The sequence below is a fragment of the Peromyscus maniculatus genome, chromosome 8 (assembly GCF_049852395.1).
Source record: "Peromyscus maniculatus bairdii isolate BWxNUB_F1_BW_parent chromosome 8, HU_Pman_BW_mat_3.1, whole genome shotgun sequence".
NCBI classification, from domain to species: Eukaryota; Metazoa; Chordata; class Mammalia; order Rodentia; family Cricetidae; genus Peromyscus; species Peromyscus maniculatus.
In genome coordinates this window covers 93,361,567-93,375,592 of record NC_134859.1, presented here as the reverse complement: position 1 = coordinate 93,375,592, position 14,026 = coordinate 93,361,567, and the positions used below count along the sequence as shown (strand labels likewise).

General features: G+C 43.5%; 1 protein-coding gene and 1 long non-coding RNA gene across 10 annotated transcripts in view; one reads left to right on the top strand and one right to left on the bottom strand.

Annotated features, from left to right (window-relative positions):
- Strada (STE20 related adaptor alpha) overlaps nucleotides 1–14,026 on the top strand; it is a 31,259-nt gene that overhangs the window by 2,795 nt on the left and 14,438 nt on the right. For 2 of the 9 annotated variants that reach the window (XM_006970511.4, XM_076543559.1), the window contains exons 2-4: nucleotides 3,791–3,870; nucleotides 6,598–6,655; nucleotides 10,160–10,188. The exons of 1 other annotated variant lie outside the window; for it this stretch is intronic. In XM_006970511.4, coding sequence (XP_006970573.1) covers nucleotides 3,835–3,870; nucleotides 6,598–6,655; nucleotides 10,160–10,188 — 123 coding nt within the window. In that variant the 5' untranslated portion in view covers nucleotides 3,791–3,834. The remainder of the gene's footprint in view (nucleotides 1–3,790; nucleotides 3,871–6,597; nucleotides 6,656–10,159; nucleotides 10,189–14,026) is intronic. 6 more of the 9 variants (XM_076543561.1, XM_076543562.1, XM_015994415.3 and 3 more) reach the window with 5 other exon arrangements.
- Nucleotides 2,425–13,507, bottom strand: LOC143267024 (uncharacterized). The gene is made up of 3 exons (XR_013041923.1): nucleotides 13,454–13,507; nucleotides 4,591–4,685; nucleotides 2,425–2,559 (listed from the first exon to the last, which is right to left on the bottom strand). It is a non-coding gene; the product is annotated as an uncharacterized LOC143267024 (long non-coding RNA).

Genomic DNA, 14,026 nt, shown 5'->3' with positions numbered 1-14,026 from the left:
GGGTTACTTTGACCCCTCCCTTTCTTCATTCCTTTACAGATGAACATTTCTTGGAATGTTCTTCTAAACAAGATTTCTCAAATGTTAGTTAATGCCATGGTCCACATGCCAACAGTGCTGGCACTTCAAGGGAGTGTGGTCGAACTTCCCAGCCCATTCCAGACCTTCTGAGTTGCAGCCGGCATTTTACATTTTAACAAGATCTCTAAGTGATCTGTGGGCACAAGATGGAAGACACACTGCTTAGACCACCATTGTGTGCATCTTTCTGTTCAAAGCTTACAGTGGCTTCCCACCCCCTGCTAATACAGCCTTTCCTTAGCACGCATTGAAGGCTCATGGTCCTCACACACTGGAGAGTGTATTCAAAGTGCTAACACACTTCTCTCCACTTTTGGGGAGTTGTTTAGTGTTACTGAGGGACTACTGTGGCAAACACTGTTGTCTAAGCTGGCAATAGAACTTTGCATAAGACAGCAGATACTACATAACAGTTACACTCTTTGGCTTGGAATCTCCATTTTCTTTAAGTCACCTTTGCTATTCCAGGCCCACTGCCACTCACCCTTGTTTTTGTTGAATTCCATAGGAAGTTGCTCCTTCCTTCTTGTCCATTCCCCTGTCCTGTTTATTGGTGCACATCTCACTTCCACAACGAATTAAGGTGCTACTCCCAAGAGTGTATCATGTGTCTTACACCATTTTGTATCACTATGGTCAGGCACCAGGGTCCTGTCAAAGGAGGTGCATGCTTGATGAGGAAAGCTGCCTGGTTTTCTTCCAAGGCCTGACCCAACATAGACTCTGGGGTTGTAAGACAAGTTGGAGATGCCACACCCTTTTCCAGGTTTAATATATAAACATCTTCATCATAGCTGCTGTTTCGGATAAAGAAAAATAAAATGAATTTTTTTTCCATACTGGTGATTAAATTTAGGGCCTTGGGCATGCTAAGCAAATGCTATTCAGCTCAGCTTTCCCAACCATTACTTTTTCTTTGCTTGTTTGTTTTTTGAGACAAGGTTTCCCTGTGAAGCTCTGGCTGTCCTGGAACTCACTATGTAGTCCAGGCTATCTCAGATTCACCTGCTTCTGCCTCCCAAGTGCTGGATTAAAGGCATGCGTCATCACCGCCTGGCTCCAACCCATACTTTTAATGTAAATGTTGACTACCCTAAAATAGATTTTCAGTTTGTGCAAAGTGTATAGGATTTAGTCCTACTAGCCAAAACTGAGACCTCATTCTTACTTCTGAGGACTTCAGTCATCTCAAGTAGTAGTAGAATCTTAAAAATAACTGGCTGGGTGGTGGTGATGCACGCCTTTAATCCCAGCACTCAAGAGACAGAGGCAGGCAGATCTCTCAGTTTGAGGCCAGCCTGGTCTACAAAGTGAGTTCCAGGACAGCCAGGGCTACACAGAGAAACCCTGTCTTGAAAAACCATTAAACAACAACAAAAAGATAACTTGCTTGTAAATAATGAAGCTATATCTAGGATGGGGTATACCTAGTGGTAGGGTGCTTGTCTAGCATGTGTGAGGCCCTGGGCTGGATATCTAGCACCACAAATCAACAAATAAAAAGGCCATTTCTGTATCTGTCTACTAAGAACATTGCTTTGCCAGTGTATTGTAGTGTTACATGTTCTTGATAAAAATGGATTTATGCTTTGAATGACATATCATCCATCTGCCTTATCCTTCCATTGTAATTTTGAATTTTAAGGACATTTGAAAGCAGCATACTGATCTTAATGTCACACAAAGTAGAAGAGGAAGTTCCTCAGTATTCAGATGAATGTCTGTCTGTTTTTAGATTGTTTTTTTTCCTTGACCCAGAATCTCTTTGGTAGCCAAGCTGGCCTCAACCTCTTGATCCTCCTACCTCAGTCTCATTAGTTCTAGGATTACAGGTCTTTGCCAGTCTGCAGTGCAGCATTTAGGTCTACATTTTTGTTTTGTTTTGGATGCAGGTCATGTAGCAGAGGCTAGCCTCAGAGTCACATATAGACAGGTATGACCTTGAATTCCTGATTCTCCTGTCTCTCTGCCAAGTGCTAGGATTACAGGTATGCAACACCACACCCATCTTAAAGTGTTTTCTCGTTTGTAGAATCCTTACAATCTTTTAAGTACACAGTCATGTTATCAGTAAGTAGTTTTATACTTTCAGCCAAGTGCAGCTGCCTGCCTGTAATCCCAGCCCCTTGGAGTCTAAGTCAAGAGGGTTGTTTGAAGCCAGCCTATCTAAAGGACTTTGTCTCAAAAAAATAACAGTGATGGTAGCTCACAGGTAGAGTCCCTGCCTACAGTGCCCAAGGCCCCACAGGAAAGAACGGAATGTCACTGCAGTTTACGGAACATTTTAATTCAAACCAAAAATTGCACCTGTATTGACAACATTCAGGTTTCATTAAATCAGACAAAGAAAAAAATTATTGGGTGGGTGTGGTATCACAGTCCCAGCATCCTGGAGGCAGAGGTGGGAAGATCAGAAGTTCAAGGTCATCCTCTGCTCTGTATCTGGTGAGAGATCACCCTGGATACCTAAGACCGTCTCTAAAAAGAAGGAAGAAAAGCTGGATGGAATCTCAGCACTCAGGAGGTAGAGGCAGGTGGATCTCTTGAGTTTGAGGCCAGCCTGGTTTACAGAGTAAGTTCCAGGACAGCCAGGGCAACGCAGAGAAATCTAGTTTCAAAAAGAAAAAAAGGGGGGACGGGGCCAGGGGTGGGGGGAGGGAGAAAGGCCAGAGTTTTACACTTCACACGCTGTGCGCCTGTAGCTTCTGCTTGTCAGTCTTTTTTTTTTTTTTTTTTTTTGTGGTTTGTCGAGACAAGGTTTCTCTGTGTAGCTTTGCGCCTTTCCTGGAACTCACTTGGTAGCCCAGGCTGGCCTTGAACTCACAGAGATCCTCCTGGCTCTGCCTCCGAGTGCTGGGATTAAAGGCGTGAGACACCACCGCCCCGCTATGCTTGCCAGTCTTGTACTGAAGTGGTGTGCGGATGTGGGGGAGGTAGACATGGAGTGATGTGCAGAAGTGGGGGAGGCAGACATGGAGTACTGTTTGGAAGTGAGGGTGGCAGACGCCCCTGCTTTGTTTTTAAAGGAAGCGCACTCATTGTGCACTTTATGTTAACTGTGGCTTTTGCACTTGCCTTTCTCTGAGCTAAAGAAGTTTCTTCCCATCCCTCCATTGCACCCTGCTTCTCCTGGCCACTTTGCCCTACCTTCCTCTCAACAGTCCTGCTATGTATGAAGCCCACACTGGCCTGCAGTTCCTCATCCTCCTGCCTTAACCTCCTGAATTCTGGGAATACAGGAGTGCATTGACATGCCTGACTCCAGACTTCTTGTCTTATAGAAATGACAGTTTCAGATGTACTTGCTCAAAGTATATCCAAGTGTATTGTCACTCGACGCAATTCTAGACAAATGCTCAGAAGTTAGCAAGTTAGATGTCTGGTACGGTGCCCTGACATGATAGACCAGGAGTACATTTTGTTCAACAGGGAAGCTTTATCTAGGCTGGATATGTTGATCAGGAGAGTGTCTGCCTGGCACTCAAGAAAACACCTATTTCCATCATCAGCACGGACCCCGGGTGAGGTACAGCCTGTAATCCCAGCACTGAGAGTGCGGAGACAGGAGTTTCAGGAGTACGAGGTCATTCTCTACTGTGTAGTGAGTTTTAAGCTAGCTTTTGCTACAGGAGATTTTGTTTCGGGGAGAAAAAGGTATTTCTATAAAAAGAGATTTAACCAACTCTCCCTGTTTCTATTTTCCTTTTAGGTTTAAGTTTTTGAAATTGAAGTAGGTCTACACAGTAGGAACCCATGTCTTTTCTTGTAAGTAAACCAGAGCGAATTAGGGTGAGTGTTCCCATTCTTCTGGCTTTCTATTTGTCTTTTCTGAAAAGTAAAGTATTTGGATGGACATTGTGGGGGTTGTTTTTTCTTGTTTTAAGAATTACACTCAGAATTGTCTGGTGAAAAACAGGAAAGTGGCTTATTTTATGAATTGATCAGTGACATGCTAAATGAATTGGACTTTTTCTATGTTGTTACATAGCTGATCTCTCTTCTGTTTTTTATCAATTCATATTTTTAAAATCAAATGTCAGATTGTAGTTACTGGAACACATTTTTAATATTATGAAGAGTCTTTAAAATTAACTGGAAGAGTCAGGCAGTGGTGGTGCACACCTTTAATCCCAACACTTGGGAGGCAGGGACAGGTAGGTGGATCTCAGTGAGTTTGAGGCCAGCCTGGCCCACTAAGGGAGTTCTAGTATAGCCAAGCCAGTTACACGGAGAAACCCTGTCTTGCAAAAAACAAAAAAAATAACTGGAAGAATTTATTATACCTTAAAATTTTTATCAAGGGCCAGTGAGCTGGCCCAGCAGGTACAGAGGCTTGCTGCCAAGCCTTGACAACCTGAGTTCAGTCCCTAGGACCTACATGTCCTCTGATCCCCACATACACACCGTGACACACATGCACGAAACCAGTGAGGGAAACAGAAGATCTTTTACTCACCTGGCAGGAGAGAAACCATGATCATGGAGATGGTTTCACAGACTGAGACTTACCCGCTGCTCTCAGATGGCCTGACGCCTTTGATTCCTCCGAACGCAGGAAACTCAACTGTCTAATTGTGGTAGTGTGGACTTGGTTCTCACGCTCCCTGTAAAAATTTTAGAAAAAGAAATCTTATCAGATTGACCTTAAGAACAAATATTAGCTTTAGTCTTTATAAATAAGCTCCCGTGACCTCACTAAAGGTGTCTCTGTTCCAGTGAGCTGCCCCAGCAGGTGTGGGGCTTGCTCCAAGCCCGACAGCCTGAGTTCTATCCCTAAGACCTCACATGGTGGGAGGAGAGAAATGAATCCCACATGATGTCCTCTGACCCGCCACATGTGCATTCCTTCCCCAACAAATATATCAATGTAATTAAATTCCTCTTAAATATTCTTGCCAGTTTTATCAAGTACTTACTTTTTAAATGCAATGATGATTATTTAAAGATTTTAATCATATTTAAGTGTCAAGAGAGATGAGTTTACCACTCTCAGTTATGTGGTATACTGCATAGAAATTTTTATCTTAAATTGGGGGGGGGGTATTTTTTAATTCAGAAAAAAAAATGTTACAGAAAAGGACAAAGTGATTTTATAGTTTCAGTACCTATTATATAGCTTATTTTAGAATGTCCTTTAGTCTTCCTTTTCTTGTGTTTATATGCACAAAAACAAGTTACACTGTAAGAAATCAACGTCAGGGTTAATTAAGAGGAAAAGGTAACCCTCTCCTCTGCCTGAACTCGCTGCTCAGTGGAAAGAACGCCTCCGTGCCAAACTTTCACACCAGTCGTGAAGTGAAACAGAAACTGGATTCCATTGCTTTTAAATATGAGCCACATTCCTATTTTAACCTGACCTGATTAAGGTGAAACCAGACTCCTCAGTATAATGGAAATCTAACACTCATCTGAAATGGGCTAGTGAGGTGTACATGGATTGCACTAGTTTAGTCCTGGTGAACTTGATAGAAAGTCAGTCTTTGGAACCCCTTGTAAATGTGCCCCCTTCAGCAGCCTCTACACCCACACTGGAGTGACACTGGGATGAGTGTGCCCTCTGTGCAAAGATCACGTGCAGGCCTGACCTGACATGAAGCTAAAAGGGGAAGGGCAAACAGCGGGGAGGGGACAAGAAGAGGTACATGATCTGCGTGTACGAAAATATCCTAAGGAAACTCATCCTCCTGTACAATGACTAGATGCTGTTAAAAAAGGAAGAAGAACCATGCATGGTATAATCTAGCACTGGAGAAACTGAGGAAGGTGGAGTCAAGAGTTTAAGGCCAGGCTAGACTACAGAGAGAGACCCCATCTCAAAAAGATAAAAACCAAACAGAAAAAAAACCCTATTGTTGTAGGTAAAAGAATATGGAATATGCCGAGTCTCATTTTATAAACTAACAGAGGCTTGTGAAGAATTCTTTTATTTATGTGTTGGACTCCAATAATACCTTTCAAATTGGCATTGATGATCTAGGACTTCTGTAAAGAATATCTATGGAAGTCAGGTGGTGGTGGCGCACGCCTTTAATCCCAGTACTTGGGAGGCAGAGGCAGGCGGATCTTTGTGAGTTCAAGGCCAACCTGGTCTACAGAGTGAGTTCCAGGACAGTCAGAGCTACACAGAGAAACCCTGTCTTGAAAAACAAAACATAAAACAAAAACAGGAAAAGGGGAGAGTATCTATGGAATAAACAAGATGGAACCAAAGAGAATTTTCTGTATAGGAGAGGAAAAAATATTCATTACTAGGGACGGTCCCATGTATTTCCCCTGTACCACATTTATGAACCAGTCATCATTTTGCTTAAGGTTAGATACAGAAGACTAGAGAAAGGAACAAATCTATTGTTTGTAGCTAATTTCAAAATCCCTTTCAACCTGGCCATGGAAATGGGTCGAATTGTACTGCTTGTTTTTATGTTTTTGTGGGGTTTTGCTTGTCTCTAAAGGCTGATAGCTACTTTGTTGTGGCTTGGAAGATATACTAATTCTCTTTGGGGTTTTCCTCTTTAGCGGTGGGTCTCGGAAAAATTCATTGTTGAGGGCTTAAGAGATTTGGAACTATTTGGAGGTAAGTACAGTCTGGCACTTAGCCATCATTTTAGGATAATTATCATTCTTCTGCTGACTAGGTCAATTTGGAGAGTTAGCAGTTTGGAGGGCAACTGTGAACTATAATTGTTAGAGTCACTGGCTTCCTTTTTAATCTGGTGTTTCCCAGAAATCTGTGAATGTATCAAGCAATTATTCTTGGCTTATCTTGATTGTTAGAAAGCATTTACAAAGACCTTTATGTTTCTCATAAGTGTTTGTCCAGTTAAAACACATACTGTTAAATTAAAAATTTTCCAAGTCCCTAAGGCAGGCCTGGCGGTAAAGGCCTGTAATTCCGGGTGCTTGAGAGGATGAAACAGCAGCAGTATGAGTTCAAGGCCGGTGGTGGCCCATATGTTTAATCCCAGCACTTGGGAGGCAGAGGCAGGCAGATCTCTGTGAGTTTGAGGCCAGCCTGGTCTACAGAGTGAGTTCCAGGACAGCCAGGGTTACACAAAGAAACCCTGTCTTGAAAAAGAAGAAAACAAAAAAAAAACAAGTTCAAGGCCAGCTTGGGCAACTTAGACCCTGAAACTGTCAAACTGAAAAGAAAGCCAGGAGCACAGTGGGAGAAGCTTTAGCAGGGTTCTGTCTCTAGTCTGTCTGTCTGTCTGTCTTTCTCTTTCTCTCTCTCTCTCACACACACACACACACACACACACACACACACACACACACACACACATGAACGCACACAAAACAATAGGTCAAGACAAGGCTAAAAGTGATATAAAAGTTCTGATTGTATTGATCCATATAGTTGACTCTGTTTTTCATAGCAGGCATCGTGAAACTTTAATAGAACTAAGGAAAAAGATCAAAATCTATCAGGGCAAAAATACTAGCCTCCTATTGTAATAGGTTTGTTGATTCAGTAGTTTTCCCTTTGAGGTTTAATGGGTGCAGACATTCCCATTTGGCCCCTTCCAAAATAAGACCTTTTGGAAATGATGATCTTAGTTCAGGGCAAAGAAAACGTTCTCTCTGTAAAAGCAGTCGTAGTGGCTGGGCATGCTGGCACCCACCTGTTGCTGTCCCAGCACTTGTGGGGGCCAAGACAGAAGAATCATTGGTTTGAGGCCATCTTGCACTACATAAGGGAATTTAAGGACAGACAGACTGAATAACAAGACCTTGTCTCTAAAACCAAAGGATAGTTATAATAACAAAATAGTAGACCCCATTCATTGTTTCCAGCTAATCATGAACTTCCAGGTATCCTATAGGTGAAGAAACAGAAGTCCACAGTATCCACAGATAGACTAAGTAACTGAAAACTCAAATGTACTAATTACTGGGTAGTATATGTTAATTTATTTTCTTTAAAGAATCTCTAAGAAATTCTGGAGTAGTGGTGTTTATGGACTTTGTCAAAGTGTTACATTTTAGGTAAAAGCTCACAAAAAACATCTGATAGGCTCTTTTTGTTTTTATTATAACCAATAAAATTATTACAGCATAAACTAATGGAACATCTTCCTCCCATCATTAATGGGAATAAAATACTGTAACCACTGTGGATGATGAGACGGCTCAGTGGGTCAAGATGCTTGCTTTGTCTGGATCTTGTACCGGTGGCAAGAGAACCAGCTCTACAGAGTTGAACACGTACCATGACACGTGCTCACACACTAATAATCTTTATAGAAATTGATTCACAAGTTCCACTTATAATGCATTAGTCACGAATATTGCAGAATATGTGACTGAAATAAATGGATTCTCTGTTTCTGACTGTGGGGTCTTTGGATGGCTATTTTTTGTTTTTGTTTTTTCTTTTTGTTTGTTTTGAGGTAGGGTCTCACTCTGTGGGCTTGACTGGTCTCAAACTCACAGAGATCCCTCTCCCTCTTCCTCCCAAGTGCTGGCATTAAAGGGACATGCCACCACACCTAGCCTCTGGCCATCTTTGACAGCATCCTAGTCTGTGTTCTGAGGCTGGTAAAGAGGTTCTTCTCCTCATGGTCACAGCTCAGGGTAGTCAGTACCATCCAGTCTCACACAGCGGGGAGAAGAAGATTGAGCTGGATTTCATGTAACCGCCCCCACCCCCACCTTGGCCTCTCCCCTGACTGCTGGAAGCAGTCACTTCTGTTGTCCCTATACCAGGGCAGCTAATTGGGGGGCGGGGACTACTACTTTGAAAATCTGAGACCAAATTCCTCTTCCTCTTCCTCCTGTAGCGGGTAATGGGATACTTACTCTGTGTATCCGGTGAAAGGTGTTTTCCCTGGTGATTACCCTTTCCTCCTCTGATTTGCTGTGGTTTAAGGTGTTTAGAACTGTGGGATTTAAGATGTTTGAAAATGTGTAACCACCCCTGTACTTTACAGTGGAAGACCTAGACTAACCGTTTCTCCTGTGCTGGGCAGATGAAACTCGGGGCCCGCTGTTTGCCAGGCAGGCCTGCTCCCACAGCACTACCCCTCCAGCCCCCGTGTTAATGATTTTTATTACTTTTGAAGATGGAAAAACTCCAGGGTACACACAGAGGATTAGTGAGCAGGATGTCACTTGGCTGTCCTGTGACTTGTCCGTTTCATTCCCAGCAGCTGAGGCCCAAGGCCACTGCTGTACTCAGTGCAAACCCCCTGACTTTGAGAATCGAGCTGGGCAACAGTTTGGTTCCTTAGATGTGTGCTGCTGTGTGAAAACACTGTTGGCCTTAAAACCAAACAAGCCCCACCCACTCCCTCAAAAGGCAGTCTAGTCTACACTCTTCAGAAGTGGCCCACCAACCCTGTGCCCTTAAAATGAATTTTGGAGCCTGACACAGTGAGTCATGACTAATCTCAGTAATCTGAGAGGCTACAGCAGGAGGATTGCCACAAGTTCCCCACAAGAAGTGCTAGAAAGATGGCTCAGAAGTTAAGAGCACTGGCTGCTCTTCTGAAGGACCTAGGTTCAATTCCCAGCACCCATATGGCAGCTCACAACTGTCTGTAATTCCAGTTCCAGGGAATCTGACACCCTCACACAGACATACATGGAGGCAGAACACCAATGTACATAAAATAAAAATAATAAATCATTAAAAAAATTTAAAAAATTCTTAAAGAAATTTTTTAAAAAATGTGAATTTAGGGCCATGGGTGTGTAGCTCAGTAGTAGTTGCCTAGCCTGAGCGAGAATTTAAAGAACAAAGGGAAGAGGAAAAAGTGGATTTTTGGTTCACAAAGTATAATACTCAGAAACAGGAATATTCACAATAATAACCATGCTAATGGTAAGTACTCGTGTGCCAGGACTGTAGCTGTGGATAGGCTCACGTTCATGTGCAGGTCCCAGCAGGCTGCAGCCGTCTCACTGCGGGTCTGTGTGTGTGTGTGTGTGTGTGTGTGTGTGTGTGTGTGCATATGCGCTGTAATGACCTAAGTGCTTCCTATTAGTAACTGGAGTCCTAAGTGTGATAATTGCTGTTCTGAGTGTGAGTGTGTCTTCTGCTAACAACAAAATGCCAACCATCAATTTCTCTACCCAGAGCAGCCTCCGGGCGACACTCGGAGAAAAGTAAGTGCTTTCTGGGCTCTGGCTGCTGCATGGAGGTGCCGTCCGTCTTGTGGAGACTGTTTTGCTGGCTCTTGTGTTATGTGCTTCTGCTCTTCTGTCTTCTCAGCTTGATTTGTAGTACAGTTTTAATTTTTCCTTTTTTCTTTTTTTCCTTGCGATGCTTCAGGTTTCACCCTGGAAAGACTTTGGGGTGTACTTTAAAGACGTCTCAGCTGGACGTTAAAGTCTCCTCTCCTCTCAGGCCTCCTCATGACCCACCCCTCCCTTGCCCTCTAAAATAAGTTCATCATCAGCTTGAAATTCCAGTTTTTAGGGGCCGGTGCTTCTACCTTCCTCATCTGTAGACTGTTAATAGTACATTTCGAGTACCGGGCATGGTGGCGCCCGCCTTTAATCCCAGCACTCCCAGCACTCAGGAGGCAGAGCAGGCAGAGTTCGAGGCCAGCCTGGGCTACATAGCAAGATCCAGGACAGGCACCAAAACTACACAGAGAAACCCTGTCTTTAAAAACCAAAAAAAAAAAAAAAAAAACCCAGTAAATTTCAGTCTATTGAGAAAACACAGACTTCTCTCTGGCTCATAAGGCAAGACCTTATGTCTCCTACTGTAAAAAACAAAACCAAAATTACAAAGTACAACATAGGCTAGGTGTGGTGGTACCTATCTATCACACCTGTCATCCTAGCTCTCAAAACTGAGGGTGGGGTGGGGTGTACAGCTCTGTATGTCAAACATGCAGAAGGCCCTGAGTGCACCCTCAGGACAAGACAGAAGACAACAACCAGAGCCAGGCCTGGTGGCACATACCTATAGTCCCACCACTTGTGAGGTTGAGGCAAGAGGATAGCAAGTTCAAAACCAGCCTGAGCTGCTAGGGCTGATGCGATAGCTCAGCTGGTAAAGGCAGTTGTGCAACCCTGGGCACCAGAGTGAGAAATGAGCCTGAAGGATCCCTGGGACCCACGTAAAGGTGGAAGGAGAAGACTGACCTCCACACACACACACATTCCTGCTCACAGATACACGCAATTGAAAAACCAAAAATTTAAAACTCAACCTCCCCCACACCAAAAAAACAAAACAAAAAAAACCCCATACAAAACAGATTTTTTTTTTTTTCCTACTGGCACAAGCTGCAAGAGTCTTGCTGTCTCCCCACGCCTGTGCTTTATTTCCCTAAGTAAATAGCACCAGATGTGCACGGTGCACCAAGCTATTTTGGAAAATGTGAATCATTGTCTTATAAAAAGAGAGCACAGTGGCTGGGCACGCTTACACTCGTCTGTGGTCCCAGCACTCAGGAGGCTGAGGCAGGAGGATTACCAGGATTTGTTGGAGTGAGACCCTGAGAGAGGTGGGGGACAAGGACGGGACCTGGGAGGGGTAGGAAGAGAACACTCTGCTTGGCAGAGCCCTCTTCCTGTGGGTGCTTTGGTTGGCAGCCCAAGGCTGAGTGAAGGATAGTGATGCAGATTAGTTCTGACCCTGCTTACTCCCTCTCAGGAGGGAGGCCTGTCCCTCGGACCCAAGGGTTTTCTCAGGAGACAAGAAAATACATTTTTAAAACTTCATTCAAAATTTTAAAAACTTAAAAGATCAGATTTTTTTCATAAGAAATACTAATTACTATTTTTCATAAGAAATACTAAATACTAATTTTCATATGCTCATAGCTACTGATGGTCTAGCAAAAACTGCCCTGGGTGAAACCTGTAGAAAGTTGAATGTGTTCATTTGGTGATGTTTCATAAATGCTGTCTTATGCTTTATTGGATTTTGTTTTAAACAATGCTACTGTTTTATGGTTATTTCTAGGTGTCAATGGCTTATGTGTCTTTAAAATGCTTCAAAACAAGTAAAATGTTTTTTAATGCTGTGGGGACCCAAAGGAAAAAAAATGAACAGAATTAGTGTCTTTCCTTGAGCGATTTGAGATTCCAGGGTACAGTGGTGTAACTTACACTGTGCTCTGTTTAGTGAGCCAGAATTTCGTCCCTTTGCGCTAAACATAGACTTTAAAATCTGCAAGAGTTTAATGAGCTAATAACCCTGATCTGGTCAAGCCCAGAGTTCACTTCAGTGGCTCTGGTCTTACATTAACCACAGCTGACTCTTCAACCCTAGCTGACAGATTCTTAATTCTTAATTCAAAATATCACATGACCAGCCCCGGTGGTCTTTGCTTCCTCCTGAAACTTGACAAGTCAACTCTCCATCATCTGCTCCACTCTCAGCATTGTCTTCCAAGGTCCCAACAGCTCAGTGAGCTCTGAACACTCAGCAGCTTTTCCAGGCCCCAAGTCCTGCATCCTTCCCAATCTTCCCACCAGAGCCGGCGGCTGTCACAGCAGTGCCCTGTGAACCCGGCACTGCTGTCTTAGTTTGTTTTCTGTTGCATGCTCTTTACTTGGAAGGAAACTTGGGGAGGAAAGGGCTTTTTAACTTAACATATTCTGAGTCACAGTCCGCTGAGGGAAGTCAGGGCAGGAACTTAAGCTTTAGGAGTCTGGAAGCAGGAACTGAAGCTGATGCCATGGGTGAACGCCACTTACTGGCTTTCTCTATGGCTTGCTCAGATCGCTTTCTTACACCACTGATGACCACCTGCCCATGGGAGGCCCCACCCACAGTGGGCTGGGCCCTCCCGCATTAGCCATTAATCAAGAAAATACCCCACAGACTTGCCTACAAGCAATCAAATGGAGGCATTTTCTCAATTGAGGTTTTTTTTCTCCCAGGTAAATCTAGCTGGGTCAAGTTGAGAGAAAACTAACCAGGACACCCCCTTTTTCTGTCAGTGGCAGACCAAACCTCTCAGAAATCCTTCTGTATTTTAAATCCATCCATGGAAACCAGTTCAGATGCGTACTTTATTTCTAGTCTCTGTTAGATGAGTATAGAAACGTAGTGGTGCAGGTGACCTGAAGGTGACTACACAGAATGACTAAACTTGTTACTCAGAACATTAAAATATTTCTGTCCTGCTTACAAAACTATTTCTCTCTTTCCCACTTGGTTTGCTTTCCTGAGGAAAGCTTAGCCTCTGACAGGCACAGCCACAGAGTGGGAGCTGAGTCAGGCAGAACTGTGGAGAAGCCACAGCAGCCTCGAGACTAGTTCATCTCCTGCAGCTCCACATTTCCCAGTACCTAAAAAAACGCTTGCTGAAGGTTATACGTCCCAGTCATTTTCTGTACAACTAGATCTTGGAAGTATTTGTCAAATTACTACAAATTCATTGAGCCCATCCCTGCCCTTGCTCACCAAGAAATGCTGTGGTTGGAGCTCAGTAGGTAGAGTGTCTTGTCCGCCTCCCTGCCGGGAAATAGGACACAAGTAATAAAGGAGTTTCCATTCGTAGATTCCCAAAGAGTCGTTTAATTACATATAATAAAAGAGCAAATATAATAAATATTTTACTCTGGGGACTCAATTTCTCTTCCTCATCTCTTTTTCAAACTGGAGAAAGTGTAAGAAGTTTGGAAATGGAGAGAAAGCTTTAAACACAAAGCAGTTGCTCCTCATCAGGGCCGTAGTGTTACTCGCTTTAAAAAAAGTAATGCTTGCTTGCGTGCAGGGATCAGGCTGTAGTAAAGGTGCTGCAGGACCAGCGTGCCCCATCTCTTTGAGCCTGTTTCCAGAGGAATTGTCATTCACCCTACTCTCTCCTTCTCCAGAGAAGGTTGCAGAAAACTCCCTGAGTTCCTACTTTGCTCTCATGATTGTCCAGTTATTCTGGTGATTACTATTATTACTGGTGATACGGCAGTGAACCTGACAGACAAGGACCCTGTCGTGTGGAGCATGTTCCAGTGGAGTTGACAGGAAATAGCAGTG